The sequence below is a fragment of the Heliangelus exortis genome, chromosome 30 (genome assembly GCF_036169615.1).
Source record: "Heliangelus exortis chromosome 30, bHelExo1.hap1, whole genome shotgun sequence".
Taxonomy (NCBI): Eukaryota; Metazoa; Chordata; class Aves; order Apodiformes; family Trochilidae; genus Heliangelus; species Heliangelus exortis.
In genome coordinates this window covers 201,039-222,720 of record NC_092451.1, presented here as the reverse complement: position 1 = coordinate 222,720, position 21,682 = coordinate 201,039, and the positions used below count along the sequence as shown (strand labels likewise).

At 58.5% G+C, this 21,682-nt stretch overlaps 1 protein-coding gene across 1 annotated transcript; it reads left to right on the top strand.

The window, feature by feature from the left end:
• The first annotated feature begins 12,878 nt into the window (after positions 1-12,878).
• Positions 12,879-21,496, top strand: SLC20A1 (solute carrier family 20 member 1). Its single transcript, XM_071729273.1, has 11 exons — positions 12,879-13,007; positions 13,156-13,619; positions 13,716-13,856; positions 13,958-14,043; positions 15,464-15,560; positions 17,137-17,256; positions 18,757-19,005; positions 19,097-19,646; positions 19,741-19,926; positions 20,254-20,338; positions 20,791-21,496. Exons 2-11 carry the CDS (start codon positions 13,247-13,249, stop codon positions 20,941-20,943), a joined length of 2,040 nt encoding a protein of 679 aa, XP_071585374.1. The 5' UTR covers positions 12,879-13,007; positions 13,156-13,246; the 3' UTR covers positions 20,944-21,496.
• Positions 21,497-21,682: the final 186 nt, after the last annotated feature.

The window sequence follows — 21,682 nt, the reverse complement described above, 5'->3', positions numbered from 1 at the left end:
CCTATGGCACCCAGCGGACCCCCTGCTGCCCCCCAGTGCCCGGAGCACCCACAGACCCCTAATGGCCCCCGGGGGGCTCCCACACCCTCAGTGGCACCCAGGGGATCCCCAGCTCCCACCTGACACCCATGGGACCCTAGCCCCCCTTCCCCTGTCCCCCACGTCCCCCGTGTCCTTTCCACCAGGAGGAATGGTGTTCGTGCCATGGTGGGGGTCCAGCAGAGGGTTTGGGTCAGGGCCTGACTGGTGTTGGCCAAAGGTTGGACTGGGGGAGCTTGGGGGTCTCTTCCAACCCAAACATTCTGTGATTCTGTCCTGGTGCTTGGGGTTGTTCCTACCCAGATGCAAGGCTCTACACCTGCCCTCCTTGTAATTCCTTAAATCTTTCCCTGCCCAGCTCTCCAGCCTGCCCAGGTCCCTCTGAATGGCACCGCAGCCCTCTGGGGTGTCAGCCACTGCTCCCAGCTTTGTGTCAGCAGCAAACCTGCTGAGAGGACACTGTCCCATCACCAGGGACATTGACAGAGATGTGGAACAGGACTGGACCCAGCACTGATCCTGGAGGTCTCCATTTGTACTCTGTGCCCTTGCTCACCACTCTCTGCTGCAGTCAGTTCCCAACCCATCTCACTACTCATTCTTCCATCCCACATTTCCTGAGCATTCATGAGGATTTTATGTCAGACTGTGTCCAAAGCCTTGCTAAGGGCAAGACAGACCCCATCCACTGCCCTCCCTGCATCCCCCTTCAGTCACCACATCACAGGAGGCTGTCAGATCAGTCAGGCAGGACTTCCCCTTGGTAAATCCCTCCTGGCTGCTCCTGATAACCTCCTCCTCTTCCAGGTGCTTAGAGATGACCTCCATGAGGAGCTGCTCCATCAGTGTTCCAGGGATGGAGATGAGGCTGACTGGTCTGTCATTGCCTGGATCTTCCTTCTTGCCCTTTCTGAAGTGACACTGACTTTCCTTCAGCCCTCAGACACCTCTCCTGTTTGCCGTGATCTTTCAAAAATGATGGGGAGTGGTAGGGCCCTAACATCATCCTGCAGCTCCCAGCACTCCTGGGTGCATCCCAGCAGGGCCCAGGTGTCCACATCCCATGATCACTTCCCACCTTGTTGGGGAATCTTTGGAAGAAAAGGGACATGTGAGCAATCCTGACGGTTTGGCTTTAGGCAGAGTGAGCTGAGGGCCTTGAGGCCCAGCTGCAAGGTTATTAAAGGATCAGCTACGGGCAAAAGATAAAGGAGTTGGCAGCAGAAAAGAAGAATAACAGGATGGGAAAGCGCCGCATAGACAGCACATAAACAGCTGTATTTAACCGGTTAGATAGAGCCCTGTGGCATGTGAACAATGTGTGGTACCAATCAGCAATGTGCTTGTATCATGTTATTAGCCTGACTGTGCATAAAAGGGCTACTGCTGCTCTCAATAAAGGGCAATACTTTGATTATATTGATCTGTGTGCTGTCCACACCACCTCATGGATTCCCCATCCTAGGAATGATTTCCCATCTTCACCATTATTTCCCACCCATCCCAGTGGTGCTTACCAATCCCTTCAGTAGTTCTGCATCTCAACAATGTTTTCTCAGGCTCCCTCTCCCAACAATCTCTCAGCTCCATGATTGTTTTCCAGCCTAAGGGTTTCTTAACCCAGTAGTTTCCCACCCTAAAAATTTCCCACCCAAGGATGAACTCCAGTCCCAAGGATGATTTCCCATCACCATGATGGTTTCCCACCACGATGATGATTTCTCAGTCCTGTGATGGTTTCCCATCCCAACAATCTCCTCTTCCCACAATGACATCCTGTCCCAATACTTTCCATCCCCACAATGGTTTCCCATTGCAAGGAGAAACAGTTTTTAATGGAAAAAACCCCAAACAAATGTGTTATGAACTATCACAGCATGGCACCCTCAGCCCCAAAGCAATCCTGCCGTGGATGCAATCCCACCCCAGCCAGGTGCTCTTCAGCCTCTTCCCAGGATTTTCTGGGCTCTCCCACTGTTCATGTACCCCCTGCTAGGCTGGGATTTCCTCACAGCTCCTGGGGCCCCAGTCCCATGATGAATTCCTCGAGGCTGAGGATGGCATCTCTGGTCTCAGGGACGCTGTAGTCAGGGGACAGCAGCTCCGGGGGCAGCAAGAGGGAGGTGAAGTCAAGTGGGGGAGAGGCTCTGCTGGTGTCCCTGGGGATGCTGCTGGGATCATCCTGACTGACCTGGGGCAGTGCAGTGTCACCTGCCGGGTCCCTGAGGGCTTGGATGCAGGGGTGTTCAGGGACACTGGAGTCAGGGGACAGCAGCTCCATGGGCAGCAAGAGGGAGGTGAAGTCAATGGGGGACACAGCTCTGGTGGTGCCCCCGGGGATGCTGCTGGGATCATCCTGACTGACCTGGGAGCAACCCAGCAGCATCTCCTGGGGCAGTGCAGTGTCACCTGCCGGGTCCCCAGGGGCTTGGATGCAGGGGGCAGGACAAGGACTGGGGGGGACATCACTGCCCAGGGTGGTGTCCCTGCCTGGGGGGGTGTCCCTGCCTGGGGATGTCCCCAGAGGGGCAGCTGTGCTGGAGATGCTGAGCTGTGTTGTCTGTCCCTGGATGTGCTTGTGGCTGGGGTTGGATGTGGGCAGCACCAGGTGGGCTGGGGCCACCAATAATCTATGATTTCCTGGGAGGTCTCTGCCCTGTGGGGGCCCAGGGGCTGCCCAGGACAGGGGTGTCACCCAACCCCCAGGGCCCCAGAGGGCAGCAGTGGTGACGTGTCCCGGGTCAGAGGTGGCTGGTGGCAGCGGGTTGGTGCCCATCCACTGGGTGTGGAAGCCTTGGGGGTCGATGCAGCAGCTGCACGGTGCCCTCTGCAGCCCTGTGGAGGGGGAGAGAGGGGCTGGGCTGGGGAGACCCTCACGGAGCCCCCATGGCCCCTGTCCCCCAGCTCTGCACCAGGCAGGTGGGGAGCTGGTGGCCAGGGTGCTCCCAGGGCAGAGCTGGTGGGATGGTGGGATGGCCCCAGGTATTTAGGATATTCTCTGGAAATGGGATCAGGTGCCCTCAGTCAGTTTGCAGAGGACACTGTGCTGGGTGGAAGTGTTCTTCTGGGGTCTGGAGATGCCTGATGGATAGGCCAAGGCCAGTTGTAGAATAAATAAAGCCAAATGTCAGGTCCTAAAGTTTGGCCACACCAGCCCCCAGCAGAGCTGCAGGGGAGGAGTGGCTGGGGAGCTGCCCAGCAGAGAGGGACCTGGGGGTGCTGAGTGGCAGCCACAGCCTGAGCTGCTTCTTGGGGAGCCCTGGGGAGGCTGCAGCTTGAGCTCTGTGAGCAGTGTTGGGCACCACAGTGATGGAAGGACATTGAGGTGCTGCAGGGGGTGGATGGAAGGGCAGCTGGGCACAAGGGAGGGCAGGTGGGGGGTCTGGAGCTGATGAGGAGAGGTTGGGGGGAGAGCTGATTGCCCTCTCCAAATCCAACTGAAAAGATTGGGAGTGAGGGGGCTGTTGGCTTCTTCTCCCTTGTGAGAAACAAGAAGACAAGAGGTCATGGGTTCAAGTTGCTCCAGGAGAGGTTCAAACGAGATATCAGGAAAAATTTCTTGACCGAAAGAGTGGTGAAGCATTGGAACAGATTGCCCAGGGAGTCACCATCCCTGGAGGTATTAAAAAAAATGGGTAGAAGTGGTGCTTCAGGAGATGATTTAAGGTTGGTTGGTTGATTTAAGGTGGTTAAGGTTGGACGTGATGATCCTGAAGGTCCTTTCCAGCCATGATGATTCTATGATTCTATGACTGGGCACGTGTCCCCCCGGGAGGGCAGGGACCCCCAGGCCATCCCTGCAAGGGGCACAGGGTACCAGGGAATGCTGGAGATGCTGAAGGTGTGCACAGGGTTGCCATAGCTGCTGGGGGCCCAAGGGTGCCCCCCACAGCAGGGGTGCCCAGGCTATAGGGAGAAGCTGAGCCTGCCCAGGCAGTGGGTACAAGTTGGCTGAGGCTGGAAGAGCAACAGGAGCTGGTGGGCACCCCTGTGCCTGCCCCAGGTCCATCCCCGGGCTGAGGGGTCAGTTCCTACCTTGGAAGCAGACATTTTCGGGGAGCACAAGGAACTGGGGTGCGGGGGGGGGCTGGGGGCCACACTGGGGGAGCCGTGGCTGTGTCCGTGCCATGGCAGCTCTCTCTGTTTGGTGGCTGCTAAGGACTCCCTGGCGTCTCCCAGGAGAGAATGGGGGGGGCTCTCAGTGTTCCATCCCCCAGCCCCCCAAGAGTGTCCCCAGCTCCTGCTGTGGAGGGAAAGGGTGACAGGGGGCTGGGGTGACCCTGGCCCCTACAGGGCTGGAGGGGTTGGGACATCCCTGGGGGCAGTGGGACAGAATGGAAGGAGCCTGAAGTGGTCAATGTCACGAGACAGAAGGAGATCAGAGGGAGCAGAGGTTCAGGGAGGTCCCTGGCAGATTCCCCTGGGGATCTGCTGCCGAGGGCTCAGGAGTGGGTGGGTGCTGCTCAGCCTTTGAGAGGCCTCTTTGAGCTCAGAGCAGACAATTCCGTGCTGAAGGGCAAGCAAAAGGGGCAGAAGAACATCTCGGCTGAACAGGAAACTTGTCAGGGAACTCTGGAGGAAAAAGCAATCATACGATCCCTGGCAGGGAAGTCAGGCTTGGCAGGAAGGTCAGAGCCATGGCTGGCATGAAGCTGAGTTGAAACTGGTCAGTGTTGTGTCAGACAACAGGGAGGCCTTCAAGGAGCTTCACAGCAAGAGGAAGTCTAAAGGAAACAAAACAGGAAACTGCTGCTGATGGTCACCTGCCTGACAGGGATGGAGAACACAAGAGGAATTTGATGGCTTTTTTGCCTCAGTCTTTAATAACACCAATAGAGGGTGGGCTGCCCCGTCCCCTGGGCAGGGGACATCAGGGGACAGTGACTTTCCGTTTGTGGAAATTTCCATGAAATTGTCAGGGAGCAGCTGTATGGGCTGAATGTTCACAAGACCAGGGACTCACCCCAGAGCAGTGAACCCCAGTTCAACAAGGCCCCTGCTCACTGAATGAAGTTGGTGGTGGATGGAGTTTTCCCAGATTTCAGTAAAGCTTGTGGTACTGTCCTTCTCAGCATCCTTCTGGACAAGTGGTCCAGCTGTGAGACAAGTGGGTGGAGGTCCGGCTGCAGGGCCAAGCTCCAAGTGTGGCAGAGAGAGGGGACTGCTGGCCTGTCACCAGCAGTGTTCCTCAGGGCTCAATACTAGGGTCAAAATACATCAAAATGGATCGTGCATTTTGATCCATGATCTGGATGCAGGACCTGAATGCCCCAGGACCAACCTTAGTGACAATACCTCCTTTGTAGGTGCTGTTGAGAAACAAGAGGCCTTGCAGAAAGATGTAGAAAGATGAGAGCACTGGACAGTGATTTATGGGATAAAATTAAATGAGTCTGAGTGCTGGACTCTGCACCTGGGAGGGAATAATAATAATAATGGGCACAGTTACAGACTGGGAGAGGAGTGGGTAGGGAGTAGCCCTGCAGAATGGGATCCATGTCCCTCATCCCCACATCTCCAGGGCTCTGAAACCCCTCCAGGGATGATGGGGACTCCAGCCCTGCCCTGGGCAGCCTGGGCCAGGCCCTGACAACCCTTTCCAGGGAGAAATTGTTCCCCAGCGCCAACCTAAACCTCCCCTGGCACAACTGGAGGCCAAAAGTTCCTCTTGGCCCATCCCTTGTTCCTTGGGAGCAGAGCCCGACCCCCCCTGGCTCCAACTTCCTCTCAGGGGGTTGCAGAGAGCCACAAGGTCTCCCCTCAACCCTCGCATCCCAAATAATTTTGAGTAATTATCTCATTATCTACACCTCCTTTCAATATTATTCCAGATGGCAGAGTAAAAGTTTATCTGAGGTTTAATTAGAAGAGTTCAACTAAAGTTCAGTCGCAGCTTGCAGCCTAAGGCCTTACCACTGCAGCTCCTCATGCTAAGTGAAGTTACTCGAATGCCAGGCAGTTTCCAGTTGGCCCAAATCTTCAACATCTATACCCGGAATTCCAATACTCCTTTACCTACCCCTGACCTGCCCACCAGCCCTGCCCCGTCCCTCCCTTTTCCGTAGCCACACGAACTACATCTCCCAGCATGCCGCAGAGCACTGCGCATGCGCTCTGAGCGGGACGCGCCGCGCCGTCTGCTACTCCCCCTATCGGCTGCCTCCAGCACAGCGCCCGTCTCCGTGGAAACCGCTCCCCCCCCTCCGGCCCGGCCCCGGGGATCGGGGCTCTGGGGGAGCTTCTCCTCCATAGAGCCCCAGGGTGCTGTGGGGTGGAAGGGACCTCAAAGCTCCCCCAGTGCCACCCCTGCCATGGGCAGGGACCCCTCCCCCAGCCCAGGGGGCTCCAAGCCCCATCCAACCTTCAACACTGCCAGGGATGGGGCAGCCACAGCTTCTGGGGGCACCCTGGGGCTCAGCACCCTCACCCCAAACAATTTCTCCCTCATCTCCAATCTCAATCTCCCCTCTTGCATGTTGAAACCCTTCCCCCTCATCCCATCCCTCCAGGCCCTTGTCCCAAGTCCCTCTCCAGCTTTCCTGGAGCCCCTTCAGGCACTGGAAGGTGCTCTAAGGTCTCCCCAGAACCTTCTCTTCTCCAGGCTGAACACCCCCAAGTCTCTCCCCCTGGCTCCAGAGCTGCTTCAGCCCTCCCAGCACCTCCAGGGCCTCCTCTGCTGCTGGGGACCCCAGAGTTGGACACAGCTTCACTCCAGTGGGGTCTCCCCAGAGCAAAGTAGAGGGGGACAACCCCCTCCATGGTGGCTGAGGTGCTGGTGATGCAGCCCAGGACAGACATGGTTTCCGGGTTGCCAGCACACATTCCTGGTTTGTGTTGGGGTTCTCATCACCCAACACCCCCAGGTCCTTCCCCTCAGGGCATTTCTCAGCCCGTTCTCTGCATCCCGGGTTTGTGCTTTCTCCCAGGAAGGACAGCAAAGTCCTGGCACAAATGGTGGTCAGGATGCTTGTGCCCACCCTCTCCCCAGGTTGCTGAGAGCGGGCTCCCTGGCTGGCAGGGTGTTTGGGGTGAGCCAGGACAGTGCTTCCCCAGGTATCTTCTGTAGCCAAGACCTTCGATGGAAGCCAGGAGCTGTAGGAGAAGGTGGTGTTGCTGATGGCTGCCCCTTGCCCACGAGCTGTGCTGATGACAGACAGCAGCCTAAGAGAATCCGGGGTGCTGCATTCTCTGGGAGGACCTCAGGAGACTGGGAAGGGGTCCTGTAGTGAGGCTGGGGGCTTCCCAGGCACCTGTAAGCACCCAGGTACCAGGAGGAGAGGGAGGAAAAGCCCACCTGGTTCAGAGCAAACTGCTGTATCTTGTCCTGGGGGCCACTGCTCTAAATTCCTGTGACTTCCTGTGCTTCTCTTGAAAAGCAATCTCTTTTCTCTTGAAAAGCAAGGGGGAGATAAGTCACACGTGGGCTCCCTACCCGCCAGTGCCATCCCAGCCCTGGAGCTGAAGGGGTCCAACCCCTCAGATCAAGCAGGGCCACCCAGGACCAGTTGCCCAGGACTTCTGAACGTCTCCAAGGGTGGAGACTCCACAGCCTCTCTTGGACAACAAGTTCCTGTGGTAGCACTGGAAATACATGTGGTGGGAACCCAGGGCTTTCCAGCAGCTCCTGGTGCTTGTCTTCCTATCCACTGAAAAAGAGCAGCACATGGGAGCAGGGAGAGGTTCAGATGGAGAGAGTGGAAAGTGCAGGAAAACTGTTCTCAGGGCAGGGAGCCTTGGCAGAGCCCTTTGGACATCCTCATGGAGCTGTGGGCTCTCCCGTTCTCAGAAGAGCCCAGGGAAGGAAGCAGTGAGAGCCCTCAGGGAGGGCAGAGACTGATCACCCCCTGCACAGCTGGAGCCTCCCACAGCAGTGAGCCCCCTGAGGGCTTTTTATTCACTGAACTTTGTGTTATTAGTGTCCCAGTGGGACGTGGGGTTGGAAGAGGGCGGGGTTTTGGATTTGTTTGCTTTCAAATCTTTAGCAGCAGGATTGTTTCACAAGAATGAAAAGAGGAAATTAAAATGCCCACCAGCTTCAGCAGGCAAGGGATGGAGCCTCCAGGTTAGAATTGGGAAAATGTCCTTGGGGCTGAGCCATGTGAACATGGCCCGGGCCATCACTAGAGGGCTCCTGGGCTCTGCAGTGGCATGGCCTGGGTGGACACCTCAGCTTTGCTGTTGGACACCTCAGCTTTGCTGTTGGACACCTCAGGTTTGCTCCTCTTGTTCCTGCTCTGTCCCCTTCCCTGTCCAGGGCTCTGGGGACCCCCAAAGGAACCTCTCAAGGTGGTTGGGGTGACACTGCTGTTTCCTCTGCTGGGACAGTATCTTAACAAGGGACAAGAGAGAATTCTTCCCTGCTGTTGTAGCACCTTGAAACCTCTTCCTGGAAAGGGCTGCCAAGACCTGGCCCAGTCCCCATCATCCCTGGAGGGGTTTCAGACCCTGGAGATTTGGGGATGAGGGACATGGGGTTGTGGGGCCGGGGCAGTGCTGGGATGGGCTGGAGGATCTCCCAGGGCTTTTCCAACCCAACCAATTGTATGATAAGCAAGAGAGGTTGTGGCAAGGCTGGTGACACCACAGGGAAAGGCGGGGGAGATCTGTGGGGTCTGCCTCTGCCCTTCCACCCTGGAGAGGCCATTCCTCCCCTGGCAGAGCAGTCACCTGCAGGGCCAGGGGTTCTTCCTCCAGGAGCCAGACCCTGCAGAAGGGGGCCAGGACCTCTCGCCCTCCTCTGCCCATACCCATGGACAACTTTTGAGATGCCCATCAAGCTGTGGGGAAGGTTGTACTCTGAGAGCTTCGAGGAATGTGCAGGAACCTTCTGTCAGGGTGGCAGAGCTGTGGGCAGTTGAACTCCACACGACTATGGCCAAGTGACACTTGAGGGGTCTTAGGAAAAGTCCAAAGTGGGGAAACCCCAGCATGGGGAAACCCCATGGTCAGGAGTGCTGGGGATGGGCGGAAGCATACTTGTGTGGGAGGTCCTGCTCGGTGCCTTCAGCCTCCTTAAAGATGCCAAACAAAGCTCTTGGAGCCAGGTCCCAGCTGGAGTCCCAGGTGGATCTGCAGGGATGGGGCAGGAGCTGTGGCCCTGGGATGGTGGTGGAGCCTTTGGGGTGGTCGGAAAGAGGCAGCTCACCCCAGTCCTGTCTCATGAAGGGAGGGTAAGAGAGCACCCAGCAAGGGACATGGGGGACACCAGGGGTGTGGGGCTCTCTGAAGGGCAGGGTTAGGATGTGTGGGATCTCAGGGCCTCAGATGAAGCAGCAGAAGAGAGTGAGCACCGTGTGGGGAACATGGAGGAGGTATGAGCCCACAGAAGGGGAAGGGGAGACAAGAGCCATTGTCATGGGGGGAAACCAGTAGAGGGGCACATGGGGAGTATCTGGGCTCAGGTGGGGATCAGTGGAGATGTCAGCACAAGGGAGGGGAAAGAAGGGACTTAAGAGCATCACAAGGAGATGGGACTGATCCAGGATGGAGAATCATCAATTCACCAATGGGGTGGGTTGGAATGCACCATAAAACTCCCCCAGTGCCACCCCTGCCATGGGCAGGGACCCCTCCCCCAGCCCAGGGGGCTCCAAGCCCCATCCAACCTTCAACACTGCCAGGGATGGGGCAGCCACAGCTTCTGGGGGCACCCTGGGGCTCAGCACCCTCACCCCAAACAATTTCTCCCTCATCTCCAATCTCAATCTCCCCTCTTGCATGTTGAAACCCTTCCCCCTCATCCCATCCCTCCAGGCCCTTGTCCCAAGTCCCTCTCCAGCTTTCCTGGAGCTCCTTCAGGCACTGGAAGGTGCTCTAAGGTCTCCCCATTGCAGCCTTCTCTTCTCCACCCTGAACACCCCCAACTCTCAGCCTGGCTCCAGAGCAGAGCTGCTCCAGCTCTTGGAGCCCTTCTCACTCTTGCATTGTCACCTGGTGGTGCTGCCCAGCTGAGCTTTGGCTCTCTGCATGATGTCCTCTCCCTCAATGCCTTTCCCATCGTTACCTGAACAAGTACATGTCCACCGTAAGCTCTAGAGTACAAATGTCACCAGTGGCTGATGAGCTGTCACCCAGCAGAGGTTGCAGGGGGCTCCTACACACTTCAGATGGGCACCCCAGGGCTCCTGCAGCACCACTCCCACCCAGGACACTGCAGTCCCCCAGCCCATGGCCCACACCCTCAAATTCACTGATAGATCTGCCTGCTGGCAGGGATGACAGTCCATAAATGAGCTTTTTTGTTTCCGCAGGAACAGAAGCATCACCACAGGTGACACTAACGAATATAAAGCTCTGCAGAGGGATCTGGACAGGCTGGATCCATGGGATCAGGTTCAAGCAGGCTCAGTGCTGGATCCTGCACTTGGGTCACACCAAGCCTGGGCAATGCTCCAGGCTTGGGGCAGAGCAGCTGGAAAGTGCCCAGAGGGAAAGGAGCTGGGGGGTTGGACAGCAGGGGCTGAGGATGAGCCAGCGTGTGCCCAGGTGGCCAAGAAGGCCACCAGCATCCTGGCTGGGATCAGCACTGGGACGGCCACCAGGAGCAGGGCAGGGATCATTTCCCTGTGCTGGGCACTGCTGAGGCTGCACCTCCAATCCTGGGCTCAGTTTTGGGTCAGAAAAGAGACATTGAGGGGCTGGGGGTGTCCAGAGAAGGGCAAGGGAGCTGGGGAAGGGTGTGGAGCAGAAGGAGAAGGGTCTGGAGAAGTTGTGAGGAGCAGCTGAGGGCCCTGGGGTGTTGATCCTGGAGCAGAGGAGGCTGAGGGGAGACCTTGTGGCTCTCTGCAACCCCCTGAGAGGAGGTTGGAGCCAGGGGGGGTCGGGCTCTGCTCCCAAGGAACAAGGGATGGGCCAAGAGGAACTTTTGGCCTCCAGTTGTGCCAGGGGAGGTTTAGGTTGGAGCTGGGGAAGAATTTCTCCCTGGAAAGGGTTGTCAGGGCCTGGCCCAGGCTGCCCAGGGCAGGGCTGGAGTCCCCATCATCCCTGGAGGGGTTTCAGAGCCCTGGAGATGTGGGGACGAGGGACATAGGGTGGGGGGGCCTGGGCAGTGCTGGGATGGGCTGGAGGATCTCCCAGGGCTTTTCCAGCCTAAAGAATTCTGTGATTCTCTGAAAGTCTTGGGGTTCAGAAATGACTCCTGAAGTGACACTCAGTGCTTGATCTCATGGGGCTGTTACCAGACCCGCTCACCAGAGCTCTGCTGACACAGACACAGATCCCATCCGAGTTCCCGGATGCCTTGGGAGCTGGGGATGTCCCTTCCCTGCTTCCCCCCCCTGAATCACCTGGTGTCCAGGGAGATCCTTCAGCAAGCCACTGCACCTCTTCTCTTCCAAATAAGCCACCAGCCCAGTGGGGTGGTGGGGGCCTCGTGTCCTCTCTCCGTAGGGCTGGGGATGGCTGTCATTGCCAAAAATGGGCCAAGCTGAGAGCAACAGCTGTAGGGTGGATGTCACCCCAGCTTCAGTCAGCCACAGTCCACAGCACCTCTGCTTGGAAGCACAGAAGGGAGTGTCAGCAGCCATGGAGGGCAGGAGATGCTGAGCAAAAGACCCAAGATGGGTCTGGGCAAAAAGGAGAGAACTTAGGAGGGCTGTGAGGAGAGGAGAGAGAAGGAAGCACCCCCTGTGCTCAGAGCTGCCCCTCAGGTGCCCTGTGTTGCCTCTCACATGCCCAGTGCCCTTGCTTGGGTTCATGACTCCCTGGGTCCTTTCTCAGCTTTTGGGGTGCAAGAAGATGGCACCTAGGACCTGAGCCATGGCTTCTCACAGCATCATTCAGGGCCTCAGTTTCCCCCAGACTCACCCACTGGGGACCAATGGGGCTGCCTGGGAGTGACGGGATCCAGGATGGGGATGAGGTAGGGTCACCTCTGCTACCCTGGGGGGCTGAGAAGGGTGAGGGGATCCCAGGCTCCAGGAACAGCCCCCCTGACCTCAGGGCCACGCCGTGCTCTGTGTACCCCACACAGCATGTGGTCAGGGACACGGGATGGACTCTGTCCCAATGACGTGGAGGCAGACGGTCACCCTGGCCGCTCCCCCTGCCTGCTGGTGCCACCCCAGGGCCCACGTCCCCGGCAGCACGATGGCCTGTGACAGACTGTGACAGACTGCGACAGACCGGCCCTGGCCAGCCCCGCGCCACTGACCCATGCCCTGGCACAGCCACCAGCCGGACGTGGCACCGGGAGGTGCTGAGCCGCGGGTCCGGATGGGCAACGGTCACTGCCAGGGGGCAAGGGGCCCCGGAGCCACACGTGTGCGCCCAGCACCTGCTGGCACCACGTCCGGGCCCCACCGGCAGCAGGGTCAGTCCCCATGGGGTGCTGGGGAGCCCAGGGCTGGCACTGGGACACAGCCCATGGGTGACACCGCATCACGTGCCCCCCCGGCCTGGTGCTAGGACCAGTGCAGACTGGCCCAGATCTGTGCCAGACCCCACCTGTTATGGGCAATGCTGAGCGCAGATTGGCCCAGCCGAGCTGAACCGGGTCAAGCTGAGCCAGGCCCCGACAAGCCAGACCTGGTCGAGCTGAGCCAGGCCGAGCCAGGCCAAGCAAAGCCAAACTGGGCAAGGCCAAGCGGGGCCGAACTGGACTGAACTGAGCGGGACCGGGCCGGGCCGGGCCGGGCCGCGCCGCACACGTGGTGCAGGCAAGCGCTGCCCGCGCGGGGGCGCATGCCGGCCGGCTCTCAGCTGGGCGTCGGCCAATGGCAGCGCGGCCCCCCCCCCCAGGCAGCGAGCGGACCAATGGAAGCTGCGGGCGGTGCCGCGAGTAGGGCGCGGGGGCGGGGCCTCGGTCACGTGAGGCGGCGCCGGCAGCTAAAAGGCGGCGGGCGGTAGCGCCGCCGCCAGTCGGGGGCGGCGGGAGTGCAGCGGGAGGGGAGCCGGTGCCGGCCGTGCCCTTCTCATGACATCTTGTCCCCTCCCATCGCTTCTTGCCAGCGGCGGGCCCGGCCCAGCCGGTGAGCGGGGGCGGGGCGGGCACATGGCGGCAGCGCTGGGGGATGGCGGGGGAGTGGGAGTGGGAGTCGGAGTCTTGCGCGGGAGCGGCCGTTGCGCGGGAAGGGCCGGGATCCGCTTTTCCCGCGCTCAGCCTCATCTCTCCCGCAGGATGAAGAGGAGTGCAGGCCATGGCGTGGCCCCCGGCTCCCTGCCCCCGCGGCCGGCGGGGCCCTAGAACGGCGCAGCTCCCTCGTGCCCTATGACCACCCCCCTATTTAGTTCTATATCTAACTTATTAACCACACCCCTCCCAACCATGGAGCCGACCCCCACCGTGCCCCCCGCCCCCATGGCGACCTTCCTCTGGATGCTGATCCTGGGCTTCATTATCGCCTTCGTCCTGGCCTTCTCTGTCGGTGCCAACGACGTGGCCAACTCCTTTGGCACGGCGGTGGGCTCGGGAGTAGTCACCCTGCGGCAGGCCTGTGTCCTGGCCAGCATCTTTGAGACCGTGGGCTCTGTCCTCTTGGGCGCCAAAGTCAGCGAGACCATCCGGAAGGGGCTGATCGACGTGGAGATGTACAACTCCACTCAGCAGCTGCTGATGGCAGGGTCCATCAGTGCCATGTTTGGTGAGGAACCAGGGGTCCCCAGCGTGGGATGGGGATAACGCACACAACCCGGTGTGACCCAGGGTTAGTTTCCTTACCGGGCTTCTCCTCCTCCAGGATCTGCTGTCTGGCAGCTGGTGGCTTCATTCTTGAAGCTCCCCATTTCTGGGACCCACTGCATTGTTGGGGCAACCATCGGCTTTTCACTGGTGGCCAAAGGGCAAGAAGGTGTCAAGTGGTCTGAGCTGCTTAAGATCGGTAAGTCCTGCTGGTGTGACCACCTCTCTGTGTGGACTCCGTGTGTCCCCTGGGCTTCCCCTTCCTACAGCAAGGTGCTGATCCTGCCTCTTCTCTCCTAGTGTTGTCCTGGTTCATCTCACCCCTCCTTTCAGGCATCATGTCTGCAGTCCTCTTTTTCCTCGTCCGGAGGTTCATCCTCTTAAAGGTAAGGCCTCCCCACCCTGGTTTTTGACACCCTGGGGCTCCCTTGGACTTGCTGGTTGGCTTATGTGCACCACGGCTTCTCCAGATACATCATCCTCATGCTGACACTTGGCTGAGCCCTTCTAGGGCTCTTTTGTGACAAGTAGAAAGGGATGGGAAAGTGAGACCTGGGAGGTGAAAAAGCTTCACTTGGCCTCCTCCAGAACAACCGGGCCAGGTGTGTTCTGGCCTCAGTACAAACTGCTGTACTTTCCAAGTAGCAAAGTAGCCCAGAACTGCTGAGATCAGAGCTGCTCTGCAGGGCTTTTCCTAAGACCTGGAGCAGGGCTGGACACCTCTTTTGTCATGCTGCAGATGAAGGCTGTGATTTGTTACTTGGCTGGTGGGGCCACAGTAGTCCTGCTTGCTGTGGAACCTGCTCTTTCTTCCTGGCTGGAGCCCCAGGTTGACCAAGGGGTGCTCAGGGAAACACTCTGAAAGCCCAGAATGAGAGGGCACCCAATGGGGCTTGGGATGGAGGTGGCAGCTTTAGCTGTAGCCTTCCTGAGGTGATGCTCACCCTGGAGTGCAGGATGCTGCCAGCTCAGAGCAGGGCTGCCCAGCGAGCAGAGGACCTTCAGCTTTTTCTTCTGCATATTTTAGGTTAACTTAAATTTTTTTAGGTCTTAGCTCTGTTTCTGGTTCAAGAGATGTTAAGATCTTAATTGCTGCTGGTTCCTATTTGGCAGCCCTCTAAAACAATTCAGCATGGCTGCTGTCAGAGTTGGCCTGTGTTAAATGGCCCTTGGCAGCAGGGCTGGCCCCATCCCCTTCCCTCTGACCCTGAGCAGCCTGGTTGCTCTGTCAGCTCAGTGATGCTGGGAGTGTTTCTACCCATACTAGACCCCAAATGCTAGGCAGCAGCAGAGGTTGAAGTGCTCCTGCTGCTGGGGTGAGGGTCTCTCCATGCAGGTATGTGGTCAAATAAGCTGCTTTGCAAGTAATGGACTTTTAAAATTTCATCCAAGTCAGCTGGAAAGAGGCAACAGCTTTGCCTGACAAATGATTTGGTCCAAAAGTGCCCCTGCGGTGTGGAAAGAAAACCCATCTGTGCAGCTGGGAGCTGCTGGGGTCTGTAGGCCTTCAGGAGCCTGCAGAGATGCTCCAGCCTTGGAGTGGTGGGACAGCTGGTTGCTCAGAGGGAGTCTTGTGGGTGCTGGGGTGTTCTGGCCTCCTCCCCAGACCACTGTGTGGGTCTGGTGGTGGCAGCTCTTCCAACACCCCCATGGGTGGTTCTCTAAATGTGGTCACTCTTGGATGGAGCTGCTGGTGGAGTTGCTGTGGATGGCTGGAGCCCCAAAACCCCCATTTGGGGAGGGGGGGGGGTGGCTGCTGTGAGGCCCTGAGCTCAGCTTCCCACAGCACTGTCCCCTCTCGTGCAGGCAGATCCTGTCCCCAATGGTCTGCGAGCTCTGCCCATCTTCTACGCCTGCACCGTGGGGATCAACCTCTTCTCCATCATGTACACTGGTGCACCCTGTAAGTACGCCTCAGAATACTTGAACCTTAATTTAAAATTCTTTACAAAACCTCCATTAAATGCACGATTTTACCCCTTTTTTGCTTTACAGGGCTGAAATCTCCTAGAAGGCGGCCGGCCTGTGCCGGTTACAGAAGGCTGCAGGCTAGCGTGCGCCGAGTTCTGGGCTAGGTAGTTGCCCAACCAAAGAGATCTGCTCAAACTAAACCCCTCCAGACCTTTCTCCTTAGACTTCCCGGGATAATGTGACTTCCCCTTCCCTTCTCCTGCCTGTGATAAAATTTGGGTACCCGGCTGCCACCCAAGATACTGCTCAGGCTGCCGGGAGCCAGGTTAGGGGCAGGGCTGGACACTCTGCCTCCTCCTTCACCTTGGGCTTTGGAGTAAATTAATTATTCCTGGCAGGAAGAGCTGGCAACTGTACCGAGGAGAGAGTCGGGCCTTCAGTTTGAAAAGCCAAATGGAAATAATTGTTTGGCTGTGGTGTAGGACAGGTTGTGGCAGGACCAGGAGGGGTTTGGCAGGGGACCTTCACCCGCCAGGGTGACTCTGTGTGAGCTGTTTTTGGGTTTCCTGTTGTGGAGGAGTTGCTGGAGGTGGGGCAAGGGCAATCGGCTCTGGCTCCGCAGGGTTTTCTCTGTAAACACTGGCTGGAAAGATTTTGGAAGGGTTGTCAGCTTCCCCTCAGCTTTCCAGGCTGGGGGAGGAAGCAGGTTGCTGCAGGGGGCAAGGCAGCCACACTGCTGCTCAAAGGTGACTTTGTCGTTTGGCACCTCTGGGTCAGGTTTGTGGTTATCCTGAGCTGCAGGAGGTTGGGTGAGCTCCGTGCCACTTGAGTACAGGGGCTGTAGCCTTCAGTGAGTTCGGCTCTGTGAGCAGCTAGCCAAACATCTGGCTCAAGTGGCCACCATGTTGGTGGGGTGTGTCAGGAGCAGTGAGGTGTTGTCTGCAGGAGTTGGGGGATCATGAAGCACCCAATACCCTGACCAGGGGCTGCAGCACACTAAAGCTCTGCTAGAAGTCAGGCTGTGTGTATGCAGGCTCACCCAGCACCTCTGCTGCCTCCAAACTTGGGTTCCTGGGGGCTGCTGGAGCAGAACCACCTTCCCCAGCAGCTGAGGAGATGTGGGGCTCAGCAGGGGGAGCAGCTCAGGTCCTGTGTGTGTCCCCCGAGCCCGGGGACGCAGTGCTGGCACTGCAGCAGCCCTGCTGGGTATGGGTTTGTTTTTTTTTTTTTTCCTTTGACATTGCAGCAAGTGAGGAGAGGAGGGCTGTGAGGAGGCTTCTGTCCCTGCCCTGGGTAGGTTTTGGCTGTGGGAGGGAGGGAAGAGTGTCTCCGCAAGGGAAAGATGAGCTTTGGATGAGGGAGATGGTGACTGGGGGATGTTCTGCATAGGTTAAGCTCTTGGTTTTGGTGTGGTCGGTGCTGGTTTTCAGGCAGCCTTTCTCCCTGGCAGGTGAATTAGCTCAGGGATGTTGCAGGTGGTGGGAGTCCCTGTGCCGGGAAGAGCAAAGTCGGACATGGAGGAGGCTTTTGGCTGGAGGTTTTCAAAGATCCGTTGTTTTATTTCCTAGTGCTGGGCTTTGACAAACTTCCTGTGTGGGGTATCCTTCTCATTTCGGCGGGGAGTGCTGTTGTCTGTGCTCTCGTCGTCTGGTTCTTTGTATGTCCAAGAATGAAGAAGAAAATCGAACGTAAGTAACACCTCTCTCTCTGCAATCCTTCAGGGAAGGGCATGCTGGGACTAACCAACTTCTTTTCCCTGCGGGAGATCTCATTAGCTGCAGGGCTGTTATTAGCAGGGATCCTCAGCTCCAGTTATCACTTAAGCTGCTCTGCCAACCCCGAGGCATCTCCTGGAGCCCTGCTTGCTCCTCACCCCCCTCCCCCCTCCCCCCCCCCCCCCCAGGCTCAGGCAGCTCCTCCCGGGGATCCCAACCCCCCTGGGAGGCTGAGGGGGCTGCTTCCCCATGGCCCCTGGGAGCTGCCCATATCCAGCAGCCCCCTTCTCCTCTCCCCCAGGGAGCAGGAGCCAACCTGTCCCTTAGCCCCAGGGTAACCTTTAATCCTCCACATACCTGCAGATCAATCCCTGGCCTGGCAGAGACAGATCACAAGTTTCAGGCTGGGTGATGAAATCTTTGTCCCTGTAGCCAAAAGAAATAAATAAAAAACAAAACCAAAACAACTCTCTATTGAAAGGCATCCAAAAGAGCAGCTCTGCCTCCTGGAGAGGACAGGCAGTGTTCCTAGAGCTGTGTGTGGTCTCGCATATAAATTTCATTTGCAGTCCTGGGGCACTTAAGTAGCTGGAGATGAGGGGATAACCGGTGTCCTTGCTGGACTGGTGGAATTGGGGTGTGACTAACAGCTTTATGGCTGCCCTTGACATTCTTCCAGTTGTTGGATCTTGGGCTTAAGGGGCTGCAAGGCCAGCTCCTTGCCTGCTGCAGCCCCGGAGCACCACTGAGGGTGTGGGGGGCTGAGCTCTGCCTGTGCCGGATGCCAGGGTGGGGGGCTGGAGGCCCTTGCAGTAAGCAGACTGCCTGGGACATGTCTGTGACAAGGAGATGTTTTTTTGTTGATGTCTGAAGGAGCTGACCTCATGTTTTCACCTGGAGAAAAACATGCCTTTCCTGGTAGAGGGGGAGGAATAGTCTCTGCTTCCCGGGCTGGGTGCCGCTGGTGTGGCTGCTCTGGTGGGACAGGAAACCAGCTGCCCAGGATGGGGGGAAGGGCCCCCCCAGGGTTTGTCACCCACTGGTGGGAGCTGGAGGGGAGCCCGGGCAGGCAAATCCTGCCAGAGGCTGGAGCTGGTGGGTGCAGAGGAGCCAGGCTCTTCCCAAAGCACCCTGGGAGCAGGGCCAGAGCATCCCACAGCCACCGGGATGGGACAAACATGGCTCCAGGAGGAACCTCTGGCCTGGGACGAATGGACTTAAAAGCCCCATAATGGTGCTCACCACACCCCGTGTGGGTGGTGGGGGTCTAAAAATAGGAGATGAGCTGACAGGGGACAGTTTGGCTGCTGTGCCTGGGACAAGGTGCCACTGCCCAGCAGTTTCCAAAGTTCAGGATGAGGGCAAAGCTGTAAATGTTTATTTGGCTCAAAACTGAGGGGTAAGGGGTGTGGTCTTGTTCCTGGTGTTGGATGTGTGGTGGCAGGAAGGGTTTGATGGCAGCTCTGTCCATAGGAGAGATCAAATCCAGTCCTTCGGAGAGCCCCTTGATGGAGAAGAACATCAGCCCCAAGGAAGACCAGGAGGAGCCCAAAGTGCCCCTGGGTGATGCCAAGGGCCCCGTTGCTGATGAGGGCTCAGCTGCACCCCCCCGGGCAGTGCTGGAGGAGCGAACGGTCTCCTTCAAGCTGGGGGACCCAGAGGAGGCCCCAGAGCCGGAGAGGCTCCCGAACCTTGACCTCAAGGAGACCAACATCGACAGCGGTGAGTGGCGGGGGCCACGCAGGGGAGGTTCCCCTGACACCCCAGCTCCCCCCCCCCCGGTGCTAAGCCCTCCCCTGCTCTCCCTTGGCAGGAGCCGTGCCCTTGCCCAATGGCAACCTGGTCCAGTTCAGCCAGGCTGTGGGCCACCAGCTGAGCTCGGGCGGGCAGTACCAGTACCACACTGTGCACAAGGACTCGGGCCTCTACAAGGAGCTGCTGCACAAACTGCATCTGGCAAAGATGGGGGACTGCATGGGGGACTCGGGGGACAAACCCCTGCGCCGCAACAACAGCTACACCTCCTACACCATGGCCATCTGCGGCATGCCCCTGGACTCCCTGCGAGCCAAGGACGGGGAGGAGGGGGAGAAACTGCCCTGGCCAGCAGCAGAGGCCAAGAAGAGAGTCCGCATGGACAGTTACACCAGCTACTGCAACGCGGTGGCCGATGCCCACTCGGCTGCTGAGGTTGACCTGAACACAGCCCAGGTGGAGACGGGAGTTGGCAACCGCAAGGGCAGCAGTGGCTCCCTGGAAGAGTGGCAGGACCAGGACAAGCCCGAGGTGTCCCTCCTCTTCCAGTTTCTGCAGATCCTCACCGCTTGCTTCGGCTCCTTTGCTCATGGAGGCAATGATGTCAGGTCAGTTGGGTCTGCGGGAGCTGTGGGCTTGCTGGCCAGGGCCCACCTTGCCCAGAGCCTCTGGCCCCCTAGCCCAGCTCTCCTTTCTCCCCAGCAATGCCATAGGGCCCCTGGTTGCGCTCTACCTGGTCTATCAGACGGGTGATGTGTCCACCAAGGCGGCAACTCCCATCTGGCTGCTGCTCTATGGAGGGGCTGGGATTTGCATCGGCTTATGGGTCTGGGGACGCAGAGTCATCCAGACAATGGGGAAGGACCTCACCCCCATCACACCCTCAAGGTAAGGGCTGCTGAGGGGTGGGAGAGGGTTTTTGGCAGTCCTGGAGCCCCCCCCTCCATGCTCTTTTGGGGGGTTTCATTGCTCAGGTGGTGGAGCTTGGGGCACACACGGCCAAAGAACACCTCCCTTCATTCTGTGGGGGCTCAGTTTGGGGGTCTGGCAAGCTAAGGGAGGATCCTCCCTGTCTGTGTGCAGGGTCTGGCTCACCTCCTGTCACCTGTGCAGGATCTGTCTGGGGGGAGCAGCCCCAGCTCAGGCTTGGGCCAAGCTAAACAGGGGGCTGGTGGGGTCCTGTGCTGGGGTCACACACACTTCCTGTCTCTGCAGTGGCTTCAGCATCGAGCTGGCATCTGCCCTGACGGTGGTGATCGCCTCCAATGTTGGCCTCCCCATCAGCACGACCCACTGCAAGGTAGGTGGGAGGACAGGGGGGAGGGTGGGGATGTGGGAGGGTGCTGGCTCAGCCGTCCTCAGATCCTGGTGGCACTGAGGCTGAGCTGTGTGGGAGGTCCCCAAGTGAGCTGCTGGCTGCCCTTTGGATCCCAGCTCTGCCGTTTGCATCTCAATGCCGGGTGACATCCGAGTTCTCAGGGCTGGGGACACTCAAGGAGGCAACTGGAGAACAAAACCCCTTTGACGGGCTCCTGGGCCCTGCCAAGGAACCATGGGAACCCAAGCTCCAGCTCCTGTCACTATCACCCTTCTAGAAGGGCAGCCTCTTCCCCTTCCTCTCCCTTCCTGGCTCTCTGAGGGCTGGAGCCAGACCCTTGGCACCATCTTCAGCTGTCCCTGAGTGCCCTGGGGAGGGGTGTGGGTGCCTGGGGGTCCTGCTGCCGTGCTGAGCTGTGCCCCCTGCCTGGGCAGGTGGGCTCCGTGGTGTCAGTGGGATGGCTGCGCTCCAGGAAGGCAGTGGACTGGCACCTCTTCCGCAACATCTTCATGGCCTGGTTTGTCACTGTCCCCATCTCCGGCCTCATCAGCGCAGCCATCATGGCTGTCCTCCAGTTGCTGACCTGAAGGTGTGAGCCACCCTCTGCTGCTCCCCTGCTGCCCCCTCCCCTCCAGGGGCTGGGGGGCTTGTCCTACCCTAGCTGGCGGCTGCCCTCGGCTCTGCCTAGTATTGTCACTGAAATACCTTTTGAAATACTTTTTTTTTTTTTTTTTTTTTTTTTTTTAAATGTCAATGTCTTGGCAGTAGGTCTCTAGCGGGGGGGGTGGGGGTGGGCAGTGCTGGGCACCCACCCCTGATGTGACTTCGCTGCTGCGCTCTAGCTTTAGATTAGCAGTTTTGGGAGGCCACTTTTCTTAATTGTAATGACTCAAGATCCTCTGGCAGTGATTCCTCCTTGAGTAAGGAGTGGGGGCTGGGTCCTTGCCCGCCTCCTTCCCTGGGGGAGGCTGGGGGGCATCCTCCCATCGCAGGCTCTGCTACCTTCAGCTTTGCCCCCGTTGCTGTACTGGTGCAGACATCAGCTGCTGCCCAACCATCCTGCTCAGGGGGGCTCTGGGGGGCAGCCCCTAACACCCCCTCACTCCTGCTACCTCGGACTCAATAAAAGTTTCCTTCATACGCCAGTGCTGCCTGTGGTCTGGGGGAGCCCTGCCCTGTGGCCTCTGCCCGGCTTCTCCCTGGACTCGTGCCCTGGGAGGGAGCCAGGGCTGGGGCAGCTGATAAGAGCCACACGTGTCCCCTCGTGTCACGGGACTGCCTGCATCCCAGCCCTGCATGGGGGTTATCAGGGCCCTACACCTGTGG